Source organism: Physcomitrium patens, chromosome 25 (genome assembly GCF_059467195.1).
Source record: "Physcomitrium patens ecotype Gransden chromosome 25, ASM5946719v1, whole genome shotgun sequence".
NCBI lineage: Eukaryota > Viridiplantae > Streptophyta > Bryopsida > Funariales > Funariaceae > Physcomitrium > Physcomitrium patens.
This window is the reverse complement of record NC_143434.1, coordinates 6,655,054-6,677,766: the sequence shown is the minus strand read 5'-3', so window position 1 is coordinate 6,677,766 and position 22,713 is coordinate 6,655,054. Positions and strand designations below refer to the sequence as shown.

General features: G+C 34.4%; 1 protein-coding gene across 1 annotated transcript; it reads left to right on the top strand.

Moving 5' to 3' along the window:
- The first annotated feature begins 1,688 nt into the window (after positions 1 to 1,688).
- LOC112277175 (COBRA-like protein 7) lies at positions 1,689 to 5,411 on the top strand. Its single transcript, XM_024509233.3, has 5 exons — positions 1,689 to 2,452; positions 3,099 to 3,354; positions 3,489 to 3,634; positions 3,740 to 4,267; positions 4,436 to 5,411. The coding sequence occupies exons 1-5, from the start codon at positions 2,045 to 2,047 to the stop codon at positions 5,243 to 5,245; spliced, it is 2,148 nt and encodes a 715-aa protein (XP_024365001.1). The 5' UTR covers positions 1,689 to 2,044; the 3' UTR covers positions 5,246 to 5,411.
- The last annotated feature ends 17,302 nt before the right edge of the window (positions 5,412 to 22,713 follow it).

Below are 22,713 nucleotides of genomic sequence, written 5' to 3'. Positions count from 1 at the left end.
GACACGTCCGAGGAAATTCGGAAAAACTGGGGCCGTGGGGGGAGTGAGAGCTTCGGGGCTGCGCGAAGCGGAGTAGTCCATTTTCGGGTCGTCGTCGACGCAGGCGGCGCGCTTGGCCCGGTGGCGCCTGACGGGAGGAACGCAACGTTGCGCTTGGAAACATGATCGCTAAGGAGTCCGCCAAAGGAATTCGCCATTTTCGGATAGGTGGAAGCTCTACAGCAAGGAGACTGTAGCCTTCCATTATATAGACCCGACGACTCCCACCGCGTTTATTTTCTCTTCGTCTACAGCTCCAAATCCGTCAGGCCAGGTTGCCTTTCTCGCCTTCATGCTCATTGGTCTCTAAATTCTGCCTGTACGCTCTGGCAAGCGGCGACAATGGCGCTACCTCGACCATTGTGCTTAGCTCAAGCTTTTGCATCGCAATGCCATTCGTGGTCAAGTGTTATTATTGTTTGCGGGATAAATCAATGGTCCTGGCTGCTGGATCACTTGGCGTGGGACCGCACAGTGTACGTTTCAAAGCGCCGCATTGATCCCTGGAAAATAGTTCAGGGTTGAATGTCGACCTTCCCCCTTTGAACTGTGGTGTATGAGACTGAGAAGCACCTTTTAGGTAATGAAGTTTGCAATAGAAATTGGAAATACGTGACAGGGCTTTTGTTCAGACATGCAGCCTGAACCTACGTGCCGGTTTCTCATTAGCTGAAAGTAGCTGGTGCATCATGTTTAGCAAATTGTGGCCAAAATAATGCTCGTCCTTCATTCTTGGGTTGGATGGTATTATGTTTGAATATTGGCGTCCTTACAAGTTAACCTGGATGTGTAGATAATCGATAATCGCCTTTTCTGCAACTCTAATAGTTATCTGAATTGTGGACGATTTTTAATTCATATTATTCTAAGGTTGTATTCATGAGTTGATATTACAAAACATTCGATGATCTACAACAAGCGGCACGAGTTGCGTACCGGTTCTCCTCTCAGAAGAGTTAATGGGGGAGAACCAATGAAACAATATATATATATATATATATATATATGTGTGTGTGTGTGTGTGTGTATTGATAGATAGATAGATATGTATATTTACAGAAACTGTCTGTAGGGTAGTTCTCACCATACCTTGTATATTTTCGATTTCTTTTGTGACAGGAAAATTGTTCAAAGAATCATTATTTGATGTAGCCAGATACATACATACCTTGCTGTTGTTACTTTTGCTAACATGCAAAGACACTATTAACAGTCCTCATATTTGATGCAGCCAGGTACATACTTATATTACTTTTGTTATTCTTTGCTAACCTGCTGAGGCACTGTTGTTGGTCCTCATATTTGATGCTTTTGCTCGTGGTTGCAGCTGCATCTTTAGTATGACGATGGAAGTTTATAATTTTTAACCGCTTTCAACTCAATTTAATGTTAAATAATGATCAGGTTAAAATACATTCCGTCCCACTTAGATTTACGAATTGCCCAACTCAAGTTTGAACTTGGAGTTCCAGTTCATCGCGGCTGGTAACGCAGTAATCGGTACACGCGCCTTGCTACAGTCGCACCACACCTGATCACGACCCGCGAGGGAAGCCACCATTTCCGCGAGGCCTCGTTTCTAGGATCTCTCCGTTCTCCATTATTCGTTCCCTCGACAAGCAACTGTTTGCATGGAGTTTTGTCGCATCTTTCGCCGGTCATTTTCCTAGATACTGATCTCGGGATGCCTGCCCGGTAGGTATTCCTCTCTGGAGCTGGCACTGCTCTACTACGAAGTAGCTCCCACTCAGTGTCACTTCCTACAGTCGGGATGTCGCGGTTGACCTTCGATGTTGTTCATCAGCATCTTGGTGCAACTCGTGGGCTGAGCTCTGTGATGGTAGTCGTTAATGTGTAATGGTCGTGGCCTTGCAGGGAGTTGGAGTGCACTGCGAATTCTATGGGTGACCTCGAAAGCTACGTCGGCTGAGCAGGGCATTGTCTGATTGGGCAAGCATTGCCTGAAATCAGCGTTGCATTGTTTTCCCGCCGTTGCTTTACAAGGATGGCAGCAACAGGAAGTGGCATCAGGATGGGACCAGCGTCAACTCTTGCGGTCCTGATGATGATAGTGTTACTTTCTTGTGTTGGAGCACAGCGGGCGCGTGCTCCAGCTGCTACACCCAAGGGCGCCGTTCAAGCACCAGGGCTATTGCTTCCAGGCCAGCCTGCGACTGCACCCGCACTGGCAGAGATGGCCCCTGCGCCGGCACCTGGATTTGACGAATTGTTTCCCCCATGTGATGGCGTGCACGTTTTGTACGAGTCAACCTTCACCAAGAAAATTTACCCTTTTCTCAACGTCACGCCTTGGATTCAGCCTTATTCCTTTCAGGCATTGGCGACGTTGACGAACATGGGATATTCGACTGTGCAGAACTGGGAGATGGGAATTATGTTCCAGCATAATGAGGTGAGCACAATCCGAAAGGATAGACATCTGAACGCAGTTAGCGAAGCTGCCAATAATTTCCCTGTTGAGTTCCTTTTGTCGATTTAAAAAAGTTGAATTCGGGAATATGGTCCCGTTGGTTTTTAGTGTCCCACCTTGGATTCTTTGTTCGTGTCTCGTCCGATGATCTACCTGAAGCAGCTGCATTCAATTGGATTTCTTTGCCCTGCATTTCCATCTTACACGATCTTCTCCATGTACGTTTAGTGGAAAGCACAGGGTGCATCTGTGCCCATTTCCGAGGGATTTGATAGGGGATTTGAGCATACAACGTGAACCTTAGTGAGCGCATCGTCTCTACCAATAGTCTGATGACTTCGATAGATGTGGTCTTATAAGTTGCGCTGCAGACAATTCGTTTCTAGTTCGAGCAGGCCGGTGAGTCTTGTAGTGTTTTAGTATGGTAGGTTTCTGTGATCTCATCATTAAGTAAGAATCCAGATTAAAAGCTAGGTAGAGGTTGTCGTAGAAGTAAACGGAAGAATGGAGTGTTCAGTTTTAGGAACTCTTTAAGGTCTTCTTTTCACTCGTGACTTAAGGTTGAACCTCATTTCGAATGGTAAGTAGCTGGACAGACTGACGTTCCTTTTCTTGATTGTGTTGACAGATTTTAGTGGACGCGGGAACAGCTGTGTTGGCAGATGGGCAGAAAATGCCCGTGGATGTATCTAACGGTACCATATTAACCGGAGCCACACCTGAGGATTTGAAGAACGCCATTGAGACCGCAGGGAACATAAAGCTCATCCAGAGAAAAATCAACATCCTCGGAACTGAATTTGGAGTGAAAACTGATCCAATGCCGACAAACATCAACATTACAGATAAAGATTACAATTGTAGTGCTCCTAGTTTCAGAGGGAGTAAGTTTTGATTCTTCTGCGCGATCCCTTTCAGCAGTTCAGCTAGTTTTTCTGGTTATTGTGACATGTATTAAAACGGTTTCTTGCCAAGGTTGTCTTGTCGTTGAAGTTCTGACTGTGGATTCTTTGCGCAGACAATACAATGTGGGTTTGTTGCCTGGAGAAAAATAGGAACATCACTCTGTCTGATGATGAAGAAAATTACCTTCCACCGGAGAAGGGTAATATTACAATTTTGTATGACGTCACTGGGGCTTACGAGAAGAACTACATGGCCACGGTTTGCTCCTGGAAACCATGATATGGGCTTATAGAATCAGGTGCTCTTAAGTGATTGTTGTGCGAAATCTAAGTTAGGTCTAAGAATGTGTTCGGCTATTTGCAGGTGTCGATTACCAACAACATGCCTGTAACACGTATTGATCATTGGAATCTTTCGTGGACATGGCAAGAAGATGAATTCATCAACACTATTAAAGGAGCTCAGACATACGAAGCTGACATTAAGACCTGTGTGAGGGGTATTGCTGGGAGGACGTATTCCGAAGGTCCGGATATCAACAAGGCTGCCAGTTGTGCACTTCGTCCAGTCATTCTAGATTTGCCTACTGACAGAACCAACGATACGAACTTGGGAATGGTCAAGAATTGTTGCAAGAACGGAACTATATATCCTGCTATCATAGACCCGAAGAAGACGACAGCGGCTTTTGAGATAAACGTGTACAAAGTGCCCCCTGGTGATGACGATATCACTCACGTAGTGCCTCCCGGCGACTTCAAGTTCGGCGACGGCAGCAATACGACTGACGGGTACTACACTTGTGGAAAGCCAAGACTCATTGAACCCACCGTGTACGGGGATCCCTGGAACAGTCTTATACATAGAAGGTCGGCTGTGAAGACCTGGCAGGTTCGCATGTCAAATCCTTACACTCTAGTACTCATTTCTTCCTCAAGTGGAAGTTTTTTTCTCTTAAAGCTTTGGCTAGTAAATTTTCTGTATTCTTTTATTTGATCGTACTAGAATTTTATCTTTTTTCTGAAAGAACATTTCTTGTTGTGACGACGATATAAACAGGTGACTTGCAACATCACTGCTGAGGTGAAGAGGACACCCAAGTGCTGTGTTTCATTTTCGGCATACTACAACGAATCAGTTGTGCCCTGTAGGTCGGGTGCTTGTGGACTGCCTGACAAACCCCCCTCACTGGTCTACGGTGAAGAGGACTCATCAGCCACATGCGATCGCAATGCATCGTCTGTGCTGCTCCCGTATGGAGCTCTCACTCTCGCCCCTGTGAACCGAACCAAGCAGATTAAGGCGTGGGCTGCGCTCAACCGGAGACCCCTCCCGGATCCTCTTCCTTGCACCGATTACTGCGGTGTCAACGTGAACTGGCACATAGTCTCCGACTTTGCCAAGGGGTGGAGCGCCCGGCTCACGTTCCTGGACTGGTCAAACATCACCTATCCTGACTGGTACGCTGTCATCGAGATGCCAAATGCCACCGCAGGCTTACAGGAAGCATACACAATGAATGCCACACGCCTTCCCCTACTTAACAACAGCCTGGGCGATGCCATGATCAACAACACCTTCGTTGTGACCGGCATAGAAGGGTACAACAACTATTTGATGGCTGCCCAGAACCTTACGTCAGGGAAGATCCAGTCGGTCATTTCCTTCACTAAGGAGACCACTCCGGGAATCGATGTACCCCTCGGCGGTGGCTTTCCATCCAGAATCTGGTTTAATGGGGAAGAATGTGTGTTGCCGGAGATGGTTCCGATTAACGCCGCTTGTCGGTCAGCTGCTCCATCGGCACTTCTCACGCTCGTGGTTGGCTTGATAATCTTTTTACTTTCTCTAATAGGGTGCGATCGATGATCGTCTCGGAGTGCAGGAAATGTAAATTCTACTTCTTAGATTAACCCAAGGAGCAATTGCTGTGGGGCAAGGAGGTGAGGTAGCAGAAGACTTCCTCAGGCAATGAGGTTCCTTGGACTTGTATTATAGTACACATGAATCAAACCATGGAAAGTTTTGATGAGCACTGCAAGTCTTGCATTTATCGTGTATTTCGGCATGCTATTATAATGTAATTTTTTAAGTGTCGGTGTTTTATACAGAATGGTAGACCACATCTAGCTTGTCACTCAAGTTGCGTCATGGTCCGAGTGAGTACACGGCACGACTAAAACCGATTTCTGCAGAGTGGGCAGCACCTGCTACGTAAAAGAGAAGAATCCTCCAAGTCTAATCTGGTACAACGTTCTCCGACTGAGAAAAACTATACCAGGTTCAGTTTTCCACACAATTGTTATGTAGTTGCAGCGTCATCATGCGCATCAGGAAAGAGAGAACTTTGTCCCTGCCCCATCACAAATAGCAAAAATGAATGCGGTGTCGGCGACTTCACTATTAACAGCTAGATTATCAAGAACGCCGAATAGTATCAATCCAAACGAGCCAAATATATACTTGTCCTTCCAACGTTATTGCTATACAATGGATTGCTGCTGTGCGCCCGTTTGTTTAAGTTCATGTTTTATAAAGGAAATTTGGGAAATTTTTGACAGCCTCTGAGGCAACTTTTGGAAAAGGTAGGCATGCATGTGTGGGTATACATAGATATATAGATATATATATATATATATATATATACAATATTAATCCTGAAAAATCAGAAGTGCAACATTATTATTTCTCTTATCTGTTTTTATTTTTTATCGCTGTGTTAAGAATAATGAGCACACTCATAAATTGTCTTGCTCCAATACATTCTATTCATTGATTCAGTGTCTGTTTTTAATATTTGTCTTCTATCACATGGCTAAATTGAGGTTAGATGTGTAAAATATATATATATATATATATATATATATATATATAATATTTTTGGATATAAGAAATTAAATTTGTAAAATTCACCAATTTCTTTTCTTGTTATATATTTATATAAAACACCAACGTGCCATACATCCTTGCATACACACAGTAAAATTCTTATTTATATAAAAAAGAGAATAAATTACAATAAAATATTTTATAAATGAAAAAAGAGATATAAGCCATTGCACACAAAAAATTTAATATGAATATTTTCTAACACTTCTTTTAGTAGTTCCTTATATTTTTAAGATTGATATTTAAACTTTGTCCATAAAAAAAATTAAAATTAAAATTTAGATATCAAAAACCAAAAAAAATCATATTCGTCTTTGTGCTTCATTTTGTATTTGATTGAAAAAATAAAAATATAATAATAATAAAATAAAAACTTTAAATTTTTTTAAAAAAAATATAGTTCAAATATAAAAATATATTTTTACATATATAGTGTTATTTAAATAATAATAATAATAATAATAATATATAATATAGAAAATAATATATTTTATATTATATTAAGCAGTTTAATTATATATCATACTACTATTTAATGTTTTTATTTTGAATTTAATAGATAAAAAAATTAATAAATAACATCAATTTCAAGGTTTTTATGCTATTTTCTAACTTTGTATAATTTAAATATAGGATAATAATTAACGATTAATTTTTGATGTATAATAAATATTACTATTATTTATAGTTCTCTCAACCATTAATATTTAATATAAGATTAATATAATTTAAAATTAAGATTAATAAAAATATCTTTATGACTTGCATATAAAATTTGTGTAAAAAATAACAACTAAGCCATTTTTTGTATTGTAGTGTAAAATCAGTTTTTTCACCTATACATTGTCACGGATATACAAAGGTAGTTTAATAAATACTTATATGATTAGGTAGAAATAGGTAAAAGTAGATAAAAATAGGTTAATTTCATAATACCTTCTAAAAAAGCTTCCTAGAAGCTTCATAGACACTGCTTTGACTTTACATGTATTTGTAATTGATTGATTGATTAGAAACTTGGTCCACAAGTTAACCTCATGTTGGTAGCTTGTAGAACAAGCTAGTTATGTGACTCACAAATAGAAAACTTGCCTTGCAAGTTAAGATATGTGTCTTACAAAGTCAATATGTTTTGGAGGTCCTATAGGACATTGCCACGTAGCTATTAATTAAGAATATATATGGAGGCAAGAATAAAGCCTTCTTCACTCTTATCAACATCTTTTTAGTCCTTAATCTTATTTTTAGACTTTTTAGTCTTCTTGTTTTTGGCAATAGCCATTCTAGTTCAATATTATATCATCTTTGAGTGTCTTTCTAGTTCTTTTTCAGTGAGACAAGAGTATATTGAAGATTTTCTTTCTTCAAAATTTATGTCCTTGAAAAATTAACAAGAGTGCCAATTAATTATTTCTCTCTTGTTTTAGAAGTGAGTAGATTATTCCACTTCTATTTTTGTATTTTGAAGGTTGTCGACTACCTACCTTTAAACAAAAAATCTAATTTTTTAAACACTGATTTTTTCCTTAAAGAAAGTGGATTATTCATTTTTGTAGAAATTTTCATTAGATACTAAAGATTGCAAATTATTCTCCTCTAATTTAACTTTTTGAATTTGTTTGAGTTGTCAATGAAAGAAAAGATTATTGATGCTACTCTTTGCAAAAATACGAATAGATTTACAATTATTGTAAATCTTCATGAGCTTGTCAACACTCTAAGTGTATAAATCTCATGTATTTTCAATATAAATTATAGAGATATTATACTTATGTCCATGAAAGAAGTTCAAATTCTAAGGCAAGAAGTTGTGCAATTGAAGGAAGTAAGTAAATTGACCTCACAACTAAATTAAAGGAGTTTTGCTTCTACAAGAATAATCACAATAAGGATTAATGTGCTTGAGAAGTTTGATGGAACAAGATCAAAATTTCAAGGATTTGTGCAATAATTCAAGCTCTATTTAAGATTGTGTCCCTTCCAATATTCTAAAGGATTTACTCAAGTTGAATTTATAGGTGCACTTCTATCAAAAAGTGCACTCTTTTGATTAAAACCTTTAATAAAAAAGAATTTGTGACTCTTTTATACTCTAAATTCATTCCTAAAAGTGTTTACAGCTACATTCAAAGAAAATGATCAAGAAAAAATAGTAGAGACTAAGTTCTTATCTTTACAACAAAGATCACAATCAACCACCATATATGTTGCTGAATTTGAAAACCTTGCATGCAACATGGACCAGAATGACAAAGCCCTTATTAATCAATTTTGATATGGATTGAAGAATAATGTCAAAATTTTATTATTGACAATGCCAAAGGAAAAATCATTAGAATAATTTATTGCTCAAGCTATTGCATGCTAAAACTGATTATTTGAAAGTCATCAAGAATAAAGATTTGATTAAAGAAGAACAAGTGAAAAAATAACAAAAACTCCCAAATTTTCAAAAATTTATTCATTGAGGCGAGAACGAATGCAAATTGATACAATATATTTTAAATCCTTCATAGAGCAAAAAAAGACTCAACGATGTCAAGAATGCTTATGCTTATATCGCAGAGAAGCTAAACACATTACCCAACTTTGTCCAAAGAAAAAATGCAATCACAAAATAAGAAGTATGGTTGCCAAAGAAGATGATGTGTCAGAAAATAAATTTCTCCAACTACAATAGGGACTGTGTGGCTAGAATCTTGCATCACTTCTAGTAAAGGTCCTATTCTCTCTTCAGATCTTTCATCTTTTTTTACAATAGAAGTTTATTTAGGATCAAAAAATTACAAAGTCTTAGTTTTATTATATTCAAGAGCGTGAATTTGTTTTAAAAATAAAGGATTTGTTAAAAAATAAGAAATATTGTTGGTCAAAAAAATTATACCTATACATATAGAAGTCATAAATGATTGTTTGCTATCTTTTAGAGATGTTATGCATGAATCTATTCATTTAGATGTAGCAATTAAAAATAGCATAGTAATATTTAATGTAATAAGAGCTTCGTTCAACTTCATTATTTTGGAATTATCTTAATTAAAAAAGTATAATCATTACATAGATTGGATTTCTTGTGATCTTAATTTTTCTAATAGTTTAATCCAAAATTTTGTTACTCAAGTGATAATACATAAGTCTAATTTATCCAAATCCTTATTGGTAGGTATGAGAGCTTTTAAGCATGCTGCAAAAAAAGGGCTATCTTTTGATTTATTTGCCACGCCCATTTTTGATGGTGAAAAGACATTAAGTAGTATTATTAATCAATAGTAAGATTTTCAAGACGTTTTTGAAAAAAAGAATGTAAATATTTTTGAAGAACATCATTTTTATTATTGTTCTATTGATCTTCACAAAAAAGTTTAACTACCATTTGGATCAATTTATAGCCTATCATAAAACAAGTTGGTTGCACTCAAGGAATACATTGATGAAAACTTAGCTAATAATTTCATATGTCATTTTAAATCTCCAATCAGAGCTCCTATTTTACTTGAAAAGAAAAAAGACAGATCTTTGTGGATGTGTTTGGACTATTGAAGACTCAACAAGATTACCATCAAGAATAGATATTCTCTATCTTTGATTTTAGAAATTTTTCACCAATTCAATCAAGAAAAGATTTATATAAAAATAGATCTACAAGGAGCACAAAATTTGATACACCTTAAAAAAAAAAAAAAAATAGAAAATTATATTTTAAACTAGTTATGGATATTTTGAATATAATGTCATACTTTTTGGATTAACGAGTGTACTAATTTCTTTTCAACATATAATAAAATGATGTCTTTTGTGAGTTTTTTGATGATTTTTTTGTATGTTATTTGGACAAAATCTTAAATTATTCTAAGAACACAGATCAGCATGAAGTTTATATTTGTCATGTATTACAAAAAATTAGAGATGCAAAATTATATCCCAAGTTAGAAAAGTATATATTCCACATAATTCAAGTTGACTTTCTAGGATACATTATTTTAAGGATTAATGATGGATCCAAAGAAAGTCTAGACTATCATGGATTGGAAGATTTTAAGAACAGTAAGATATGTGTAATATTTTTTGGACTTTGTCAATTATTCTTAGATCTTCATCAAGAATTTTTCTAAAATTGTAGTTCTATTTACACATTTGACTTGTAATAATAGACTTGAGTAAAGTAAAGAAGCCAAAGCATCATTTGATGCTTTAAAAAAGGAGTTTACTTCTATACCAATCTTATATCATGTTGACTTTTTTAAGATATTTTTTATAGAAATAGATGCATCAAACTTTATCTTGAATGTAATGTTGTGACAAATGGGAATAAATGACAAACTCTATGTAATAGCTTTCTGTTCCAAAAATATTTCAGTACCCAAGATTAATTATAAGATCTACAATAAAAAGCTCTTTGTAATTGTAGATTCATTTCAAGAATAGCGTTATTATCTAGAAGGCACCTCAAATCCAATCATTGTATATATAGATCATAAAAGCCTTTAGTACTTCATGTTAGTACATATTTTGAATCATCGCCAAACTCATTAGAGCATGTCTTTATCAAGATTTGATTTCAAGATTACTTATTGACCTGAAAAATAATAAGGTTTGTTAGATGCTCTTTCTAGATGTTCTTATCTTATACCAAAAGAAAGCAATGCATCTTTTGATCAACAAAGAATAATTATCTTTAAACCAGAGTATCTTCACTTTTGAGTAATAAAATCAACATTGACTATTGATTCAACTTATGTCAAGCAAATACAACCAGATATGTCCTTTGATCTTCTTATTTATGATATCAAGAATAATTCTTTTAAATCTCAAGATACTTCTAAGTTAAAGTTCAAAAACAACCTACTCTATTTTAAAGAACAATTACATATTCCAAAAAATAGGGCACAATTACGTATTTTTCAAACTCGTAATGATTCTCTAATAGTTGAATATTTTAGATACAATAAGACTTTGAAGCTAATATCAAGAGATTTTTCGTGGCCTCAAATGTAGAAAGCAATCAAAGACTTTGTACAATCATGTGATATTTGTTAAAGATCCAAAACTCCTTGCCATCAACCTTATCAACTTTTTTAGCCATCATCTATTCAAAAACAACTATTATCTTTTGTTTCTATGAATTTTATCATGGATATTTCAATCTTAGATTTGTATGATTCTACATTCATAGTAGTAGATTTCTTTACCAAGATGGCACATTTTATATCATGTATAAAATTTATCACACGTGAAGAAATAATTAAGCTTTTTCTTAACAACATCAATTGCTATTAGGAATTACTTAAAAATATTATATCACATAAGAAGACTCAATTTATATCAAGTTTTTAAAAAATCCTTTTTAAGATTTTATAAATGAATATAAAGCTCTCTTTGGCTTTTCATCTTCAAGTTGATAAATAAAAAAAATGAGTGAATCAAGTTAGAGAGTAGTATTTAAGGTGCACCATCAATTATCATTAAGATCATTAGATAATTTTTTTGCCATTGGCAAAGTTTGTGTACAATAATTTAGAATATTCTTCTATTCAACAAACACTTTTTTTTGCCAATTATGGTTATCATCCACAACTTGATATTTTTGACTTTTCAAAAATTTATAATCCTACAACAAAAGATTTGGCAAATCATTTCTTAAAGTTGCATACAATAATGAAGGTCCAATTACAAGAAGTTCAAGAATGACAAAAGGTCAATATAGATGCCTAATATAACAAATAACCACAATTCAACATACATAATTAAGTATGATTTCTTCGACACAATATCATGACTATGTCACGAACATAATCATGTAAGCTAGTAATTACATATACAAATAGATAGAAATAAGTAAAAGTAGGTAAAAGTAAGTTAATTCTATAGTATTTAATATGAAAGCTTCCTAAAAGCTTCATAGATACTGCTTTGACTTTATAAGTGTCTTTAATTGACTTTTTGGATTAGAAACGTAGTCAACAAGTTGGCCATGTGCCACACATGTTGTTAGCTTGAAGATCAAGCTAACTATGTGGCCTATACATAGAAAAACTTGCCTTGTAAGTCAAGGCATGTGTCCTACAAAGTCAACACATATTGGAGGTCCTATAGAACATCACCACGTAGCCCCTAGTTAGATAGTATATATAGAGACAAGAGTGAAGGCTTCTTCACTCTTGTCAACTCCTTTCTTGTTTCCAGTTTAGTTTCAAGGATCTCTAGTTTTCTTGTCTTTTGGCAATAGCCATTCCAGTTTCTCTTTCAATATATATACTTTTTTATATATATTTTGTTACCTCACTTTGAGTGAAGGTTCACTTGTCTGAATTATTTTTTCATCAAATTCTTGTCCTTGACAGATTGACAAGATTACACCTACAATATCAGAGCTTTGTCTAATCTTGATTAAGGGTGGATTACCCTTTTTTTTTTATAAGATATAAGCATATTAGAAGTTGCGGATTACCCTCTTCTAAACTGATATTGTCTTTAGTATTTTCTTTGTTCTCAAGTCATCTCTTCTATTTGTCTTGAGCGATATTAGACATCTTCTCTCTTCTAAGTGTTATCATGGCAGAACTTGTTGAAATGAAGAGTGCAATGGCACAAATGCAAGAGCAATTGAGGGAGTAAATGCTTGCGATGCATCAACTCAATTTATGACCACAAGGAGCAACAAGATTGGCAGGAAGTGAAGATATAGAAATGGTTGGAGCTGCTTCAACATCTGCACCAAACCATGTCCTTTTTCCTATAGTGGAACACCCTTCAAATATTAGAGAACCAAGAATTGCCCTACTCGAGAAGTTTGATGGTACCAGATCCAAGTTTTGAGGATTTATCAATCAAGTGCAACTTGTGATTGAACTTCAACCCTAAAGCTATCCAACTCTAGGATCGTAAGTTAGATTCATTGATACGCTTCTTTCAAGTTCAGCACTATCGTGGTTTTCATCTTTTCTTGAACGACGAGATCCAATATTGGATAATCTAGAGGCTTTTTTGGCGGAGTTTCAATCCATGTATGGAAAACATGATGTAATTCATGTTGCAACCAATAAGATCCATATTTTATGATAAGGCAATCGATTAGTAACGTTATACGCTTCACAATTTTGACAACTTGCAACTGATATCAAGTGGGATGATATTGCACTTATTAGCCAATTTCTCTACGGATTACAATATGAGGTAAAAAAATTAATGCTCAACTTACCTGACCCTCAAACATTGAGTCAAGCAATTGACTTTGCTATGAAGTGCGACAATCGCCTTTTTGAATTTCGATCTGAGAACCGTACAAGTGGACCTCAACGTTACTATAATTCAATGGCAACACCAACACCTCTTCAACACATACATTCGGAAGTAGAGGATATGCAAATTGATGCAATACGTTTCAAACCTCTTACTGAGCAAGAAAAGACTCGTCGTCGTCAAGAAGGATTATGTTTATATTGTGGAGAACCAAAACACACTGCTCAATATTGTCCAAAGAAACGACGCAATCACAAAATGAAGAGTATGGCTGTGAAAGAAGACAATATGTCAGAAAACAAGTTTGTCGAGCTACAATAGGGACCGTGTGGCTGGAACCTTGCACAACATCTAGTAAAGGTCCTATTCTCTCCTCAGAACCCTCTCCTTGTTTTACATTAAATGTTATTTTAGGACCTAAACATTAAAAAGTCTCTGCCTTGTTAGATTCAAGAGCCTCGACATATTTTTTAGATGAAGAATTTACTAAAAGACATAGCATATCTTTAATAAAGAAAACTAAACCTGTTCATGTAGAAGTCATAGATGGTCGTCCATTGTCTTCTGGAGATATTACTCACGAAACCCTTCCTATAGAAGTAATAATCAATGGTCATAATAGTTTTGTAGTATTTAATATGATTAGATCTCCCTCTAATCCAGTCATTTTAGGTTTATCGTGGTTAGAAAAATACAACCCTCAAATAGATTGGATTTTCCGAACTCTTACTTTCTCTAAAAGTATAACTAACAGTGTAGTTAATCAAGTAGAGAGTCATAAGTCCAGTTCAATTAAACCCGTATTTATAGGTACAAAAGCTTTCTTGCATGCTGCTATGAAAGAATCACCATATATTATTTATCCCACACTCATTTCTAATGGTGTAAAGACTTCACGTGGCATTCCAAGCCAATATCAAGAATTTCAAGATGTATTTGAAAAAAAGAATGCGGATACACTCCCGGAACATCGTCCCTATGATTGCTCAATTGACCTTCAAGAAAGAACACAACCGCCATTCGGACCAATCGTACAGTTTATCATAAAATGAGTTGGCTGAACTCAAGGAGTATATTGAAGAAAATCTAGCCAAGAATTTCATACACCATTCTAAATCTCCGGCAGGAGCTCCAATTCTATTTGTGAAGAAAAAAGATGGATCATTGCGGATGTGTGTTGATTATCAAGGACTCAACAAGATTACCATGAAGAACAGGTATCTACTACTTTTAATATCTGGACTTCTTGATGAGCTGAATCAAGTTAAGATCTATACAAAAATAGATCTTCGGGGAGCATACAATCTAGTACGCATCAAAGAAGGAGATGAATGGAAGACTACATTTCGAACTAGGTATGGATATTTTGAATACAACGTCATGCTTTTTGGACTTACAAATGCACCAGCAGCTTTTCAACATCTAATGAATGATGTTTTTCGACAGTTTTTGGACAATTTTGTAGTCTGCTACCTAGACAACATCTTGATCTATTCTAAGAATCGAGAAGAACATGAACTTCATGTTCGTCATGTGTTACAAAAATTAAGAGATGCAGGATTCTATGCCAAGATAGAAAAGTGTATATTCCACACTACTCAAGTCGATTTCTTAGGTTACATCATTTCAAATGATGGACTTATGATGGATCCTAAGAAAGTTCAAACTATTATAGACTGGAAGATCCCAAAAACAGTAAGAGATGTCCAATGTTTTTTGGGATTTGCCAACTACTATCGGATCTTCATCAAGGACTTCTCTTGAGTTGCAGCTCCACTTACACGTTTGACTTGTAAAGACAAACTCCAATAGAATCAAGAAATGGAAGTTGCTTTTGAATCTTTGAAGACAACATTTGTTTCTGCACCAATCTTGTATTGTGTTGATTCTTCCAAAGCATTCTGTATGAAAACAGAGGCATTGGACTTTGCTCTGGGTGCGGTTTTATCACAAATGGGAACAGATGACAAACTTCATTCAGTAGCCTTTCATTCAAGAAAATTCTCAATAGCAGAAATCAATTATGAGATCCATGACAAAGAACTTCTTGCAATTGTGGATTTTTTTCAAGAATGGCATCATTATCTAGAAGGCACTTCCAATCCAATCACCATGTATACGCATCACAAGAACCTCAAATATTTTATGTCAACACACATATTAAATCGTCGCCAATCTCATTGGAGCATGTCTTTATCAAGATTCGAGTTCATCATCACTTATCGGCTAGGAAAACAACAAGGTTTGTTCGATGCCTTGTCTAGACGTTCTTATCTTACACCAAAAGAAGGAGATGCAGCTTTTGAGCAACAAAAAACGGTTCTCTTGAAGCCGGAGCAATTTCATCTTCGAGCAATAAAATCAACATTGACTGTTGATTTAACTTTTCTTAAGCAAGTCCAGTTAAGTATCTCTTTAGACCCTCTTGTTCATGATATCAAGAATAATTCTTCAAAATCTCATGATCCCTCTAAATTTGAATTCAAGAATAACCTACTCTATTTCGAAAGATGCCTATATGTTCCAAAAGGAGAAGTACGTTTACGTATTCTTCAAGCTCGTCTCGACTTCCCAGCAGCAGGACATTTTGGATATAATAAGACTTTGAAGCTGATATCTAGGGATTTTTGGTGGCCTCAAATGTGGAAGGTACTTAATGATTTTGTACAATCATGTGATGTTTGCTCAAGATTGAAAATCCTTCGTCATCGATCTTTTGGACTTCTTCACCCATTACCCATTCCAAAACAATCATGGTCTTCTGTTTTATAGACTTCATCACGGATCTTCTAATCTCAGGTTCTTATGACTCTATATTCATGATAGTAGATCATTTTACCAAGATAGCACATTTTGTACCATGTACAAAATCTATCACAAGTGAAGAAATAGCTAAGCTCTTTCTTGACAATATCTATCGCTATTATGGATTACCCAAGGATATTATATTAGATAAGGGAACTCAATTTGTATCAAGATTTTGGCAGACTCTTTTCAAGATTCTTAAAGTGAATATAAAACTATCTTCGACATTCCATCCTCAAACTGATGGACAAATGGAGCGTGTTAATCAAGTTTTGGAGCAATATTTAAGATATACCATTAATTATCAATAAGATGATTGGACAACTCTTTTACCATTGGCAGAGTTTGCTTACAATAACATGGTACATTCTTCTACAAAACAAACACCTTTCTTTGCTAATTATGGTTATCATCCACGACTTGATACTTTTGACTTTTCAAAAGTTGATAATCCTGCTGCAAAAGATTTGGCAATTCATTTATCAGAGCTACATGCAATGATGAAGGCGTAGTTAAAAGAGGCTCAAGAACAACAAAAGGTCAATGCGGATGTCTATTGAAAGGAACAACCATCATTCGTCTTGGGTGATAAGGTATGGCTACTTTGTTGCAATATCAAGACCACTCGTCCTTGTGACAAGTTGGACTATCGAAGGCTGGGACCATTTTCTATTTCTACACAAATCAATCCAGTTGCATATCGTTTACATCTATCAGAGTCAATAAAAATCCATCTAGTATTTCATGTGTCTCTTCTTGAATCATACAAGACAATGGACATACCAAGAAGACGACAAGGTCCACCTCCTCCTATAGAAGTGGACAATAATGAAGAGTTTGAAGTAGAAGAAGTCTTAGATTCAAGGCAGCGTTGAAATAAATTAGAATATCTTGTCCATTGGCGCGGATATGGTATTAGTGAATGCACATGGGAGCCAATAAAGAATCTTACAAATGCAGCAAAGGCGGTGGAGGCTTTTCATCGATGACATCCATCAAAATCAAGATGAAAACCTTCTTTATAAAAGAAACAACATCTAGGCCAGATAACATTCTACTTTCAAGTCTTATTCGTAGCTTCTTTGTAGTAGTGACGCTTAGGAGATGGAGAACCAACAACCAACGGATTCAACTCAAGAACCTTCATTTGCTAACCTGCAGGACGAGACATTATGATTGTCACAACCTTCAAGATGACGCAATCGAGATGAAGATCTTCAAGAATGACATGTTCTTCCTCGAATACATGGCGAGATACAACGCATTTGATATTACGATTTGGGAAGGGACTCCCGATGTTTGGTGATTGTGCTAGAGGTAGGAACAACTCCTGATGGTGTTCCAAATATTCTATTCGAAGGAAGTTACGAAGGCCTCAACAATGATCAAATAACTAGGTGGTCTTCCTGCCCTAATATGGGACACTACTGATGGTTGAGAGGTCCTATCAATCATCTTCGAAGAGAACAAAGATCAGAGTATGTGCGAATACAATTCGTCGCATCATAGATTTCCTCAACATATGATGATCATTTTTCGTGGAACTCATCCCTAGAAGGGGGGGTAATGTCACGGACATAATCATGTAAGTTAGTAATTACATACACAAATAGGTAGAAGTAAATAAAAGTAGGTAAAAGTAAGTTAATTCTATAGTATTTAATATGGAAGCTTCTTAGAAGCTTCATAGACGCTGCTTTGACTTCATAGGTGTCTTTAATTGACTTTTTGGATTAGAAACGTAGTCAACAAGTTGGCCATGTGCCACACATGTTGTTAGCTTGAAGATCAAGCTAACTATGTGGCCTACACATAGAAAAACTTGCCTTGTAAGTCAAGGCATGTGTCCTACAAAGTCAGCACATATTGGAGGTCCTATAGAACATTGCCACGTAGCCCCTGGTTAGATAGTATTTAAAGAGACAAGAGTGAAGGCTTCTTCACTCTTGTCAACTCCTTTCTTGCTTCCAGTCTAGTTTCAAGGGTCTCTAGTTTTCTTGTCTTTTGGCAATAGCCATTCCAGTTTCTCTTTCAATATATATACTTTTTTATATATATTTTGTTACCTCTCTTTGAGTGAAGGCTTACTTGTCTGAATTATTTTTTCATCAAGTTCTTGTCCTTGACAGACTACTTGTCATTATGACAAGTAGGACTATTGCAAGCTTGAACCTTTTCTTGTTAGTGAACAAGTCAATCATATTGCTTATCAATTATATCTACCAGAATCTATGAAGATCCATGTAATATTTCACATATCTCTTCTTAAGCTATATAAGATAGTGAATATCTTGTTAAAAAGATAAATGCCACTTCTTCCTATAGAAATAGATAATAATCAAGAATTCAAGGTAGAAAAAATTTTAGATTCAAAGCAACACCAAAATAGGTTGAAATATCTTGTTTATTCACATGGATATGATATTAGTGAATGTACATGGAAGCTAGCAAAGAATCTTGTAAATACAGCAAAGAGAGTTGAAGCTTTTCATTGATGACATCCATCAGAACAAAGATGAAGAATAACAAATCTTTGGTATAAAAGAAACAAGATCGAACGAAGATAACACTCTCCCTTCTATTCTTCTTTATAGCTTTTGTGTATTTGTGATGCTAAGAAGATGGAGTTATCAATTTACCATCATCAAGTACACTCTAATAAAAATATAAATTATATATAAGCATAATATATTTTTATTATATTTTTAATAAATATATTTGATAATTTTAGAAAAATTTTATTGTTGATAAATATAATTTTCTTCAAAAATAATACTAATAACACAAGCTTTTAGTGACCTTAGATCACTTTGTTTTAATCATGGTTTATGTTTTAAAAAATATACTAAATATACATTGATTTTTGGATGAGATCTGATCTAAAAAAAATTAATAAAAACTTCTATAAATACCATATTATAATTATATATTTAGATATAAATGTAAATAACATTGATATTTTTTATGTACAAAAATATATATTCATGCCTTACAAACTAAATGTAATTACCATCAATTTTAACATGGATTACATTAATATCAAATTTTATCCATAATTATGAATAATATTATACTAATATAAATAAATTCTTTAAATATTTTATATTTACTCTTCTATTTGCAAGATTCTATACAAATTATTAAAATATAGTTTAGTTAATGTACAGAATATTATTCATTAATATTTTAATTATTTATTTTTATAAAATGAAAATAATATCTATTATATCTAAATTTTGATTCAGTAAAAAACTTCTCAATCTTAATTTATTGTGTGTGTTATACACTAATATACTTTAATTATAATAGTAAGGTCTTAGATTTTATCAAACTTGTCTAAAATTATGTGTACGTATATAATTAGAGGAAATTTAAGATACAAGAAAGATATTAATGAAAAACTAGGCTGACATCTACACATATATATATATACTGATTGATAAATAAAACCAAAAAAGAACTTCTTCAAGACCTTGATCAATTGAAATAAAAATATCTAAGTTGTAGGATATTTCAATACTGACCTTTTTGATTCAGTAGTTTTTAGAAGATGTTTTTATAGAAATGTTCTACATCTAACAATATGAAAAGAACTTGTACATGTTTCTAATTCTTGCTTATTATTTTCTTCTTAAAGAAGATGTGTAAAAAAATGTATATACAAAATAGTTATATATAGAAAAATAAACAAACAACATAGTTATTTTTTATAAGATCTAAACAAATATGCATCCAACCTTGGCTTTATTAAGCCTAAAATTAAGGTTTTTAAGACTTTCAAAGATTATTTATAGGACATCATAAATATCCACTAAATAAGATGTATATTATATTACAATAGCAATTTTTAACAATAAGCAAGACTTCTATAATATATTTATATTAAACAGATAAAATTACTAGATTTTATTATTATAAGATATTATGTATATAATATTTTTTTTAATTATCTATATAATCTATTTATAATTATTTTTATTTTATTCTTATTTTAGAATTAGTCTGTATAATGAATATTTTATTTTTTCTACTATTAGCTTCTATCAGAAAAAATTATTTGATGAATTTTTAAATTTTAAAGAAATTTAAATTTTGATAATAATTAAAATTTTTCAAAATGTATTTGCTACAAATTATTTTCTATGACATAGACAAAGGTAATTGATTAATTTTTTTGTGCCTTAGCAAGTGCAATGGAGAATCATTTATATACAATTGTATATATAAGACTAGATATCTTACATGATATAAGTGCAATTAGTATATATAAATCAAATATAAAGAGAAAAAATTGAAAAGTATTCAAATAGATATTTTACTAGATAAAATACATGATATACTTATATATCATATTTGGTATAGAAAATATAAGAAAAAATAAACATCACAAGATCTATTGATGTTAATTTCGTCAAATACTTTCATAAAAAATATGTAATAAAAATTATATCTTTAAAAAAATTAGTTAAAAAATAATTAAGAATTTTAGTTTATAATATATATGTGAGTCATATCAATGCATCTTAATTGGTATTTTTGAAAAAATTAAAATTAAAATGAAAAATATAAAAATTAAAAAATATATTTATTTTTCTAAGAATCCATTTTAGAGGGCTTTATAAGTTACAAGAGTATTTTGAGGATAAAAACTTAAGAATAAAATCTTAATAAGCCTTAGAAGAAATTATTGAGGTAAAAGATAAAGATAAATAGATAATAGTTAAAGTAGAATAAGTTACCTCGTAAAGGATATTACCTTAGGTAAGTTGCTAATGGTCAAAGGCTTGATTCTTGGCATATAGAAAAAGCATCCTATGGACATAGGATGCGGTCAAAGACAAAGAGTCAAAGTCAAGAGGATAAAGTGTGTCCTAGGGAATATCCAAAGAACTAGGTAAGAGTAATTAGTATATGGCATAGGATACCCTCGTGGTATGTAAGATGCCATAGGATCCTAGGATCCTTGGATACCCTCGTGGTATGAGCCAAAGGATCCAAGGAGCATATGTGTAAAAGTCAAATGGTGGAAGAAGTCCTTTTAGGGCAGCAACCACCACCTATAAGTAACGAGAGTTGAAAGAGAGAACCATCTCATTCCACACTTCTCTTATGTGCAACCTTGCTGATTTCTACTTACTTGTGTTATGCTTATAGTGTTCTTTTCTCAATAGGTTATGGGCCCACACACTCTTTGTTGTGCTATTCAAGTAAGTTGTAGTCATTTTCTCTTTGTTGCTTTTGTGTGGATTAGATCTTATGGTATTTGTTGATGTTAGGTTTGTTGGTATAAGGAGGTTATTGGTATTAAGCTTATACATCTCTAACATTGCTTTGTGGGTTCTTATCTCCTTGCTTTGTGAGGTTAAGACTTTGTAGAAAGACCTTGATAGTGTCTTTTGAGTTGGTGAAGTTTCTTCATTATTCTTGAGTGTTTTGATGAGAAAGTGATTAAGACGAGTGATTGTGAGTTCCATGAGGGTGCAATTACTTGAAGAAAGCTTCACAAATTGAGTTGAAAGTGTTTCCAGTGAGATACCACTCTTTTGTTCATAACAGGGCATTCTGAGATTCTGCTAGTGCAAACTTCGTTTGGTGATTTTAAGCTTTTAGAGACTCCTTTTCTCAATATTTTTTGATACACTCCTCCTTAGACATGGCTTCTAGTGAGGGTGAAGGTTTGAGAGTGATTGAGAAGTTTAGAGGCAACAATTTCTACCATTGGAAGGTCAAAATGGAGCTTTTGTTGGCGTCTTTGGACCTTTGGGATATTGTAGATGAGAGTGAAGACCCTCAAAGCATAGATGCAAGCCCTAAGGACCACAAGGACTTCAAAAGACGTGAAAAGAAGGCTTTTGGCATGATTGCCACAAATTTGGATGAAGCCAACTTTTCTCACATAATCCATTGCAAAGTACCAGCGGAAGCATGGAAGACACTTTGCAACATATATGAGAGCAAGAACTTGTCCAACATCCTCTTCACAAGAAGGAAATTCTTCACTTGTAAGATGGAAGAAGGTGAAGACCTCATGGCACATGTTAATAAGGTAAAGGCTCTTGCAAATCAACTAGCAATTGTTGACAAGCCTTTAGAGAATGGTGACATTGTCATGACTCTACTCATGAGTCTTCCCGAGTCCTACAACTACCTCATTGTGGCATTGGAGTCTTTGAGGTTGAAAGAGCTTACAATGGACTATGTGACATCAAGACTTGCACATGAAGTAACTAAAAGGAAAGAGAAGGAGCATCAAAGTGAAGATTCAGCTCTCTTCTCAAGACAAGGCAAAGATACCTATTCCAACCAACGTGACAATGTGAGAAGCAATGTAAGAACTTGCTTCATTTGTCGAAAACTGGGTTATTTTGCACGAAATTGCTACAAGGCCAAGAAAGGAGATAGAG

Bases quoted from the DNA above. Each gene is read 5' to 3' on its own strand.
- LOC112277175 (XM_024509233.3), top strand. From the start codon at position 2,045: ATGGCAGCAACAGGAAGTGGCATCAGGATGGGACCAGCGTCAACTCTT. The intron at 2,453-3,098 runs GTGAGCACAATC...TTGTGTTGACAG, and splicing joins TTATGTTCCAGCATAATGAG to ATTTTAGTGGACGCGGGAAC. The intron at 4,268-4,435 runs GTTCGCATGTCA...CGATATAAACAG, and splicing joins CGGCTGTGAAGACCTGGCAG to GTGACTTGCAACATCACTGC.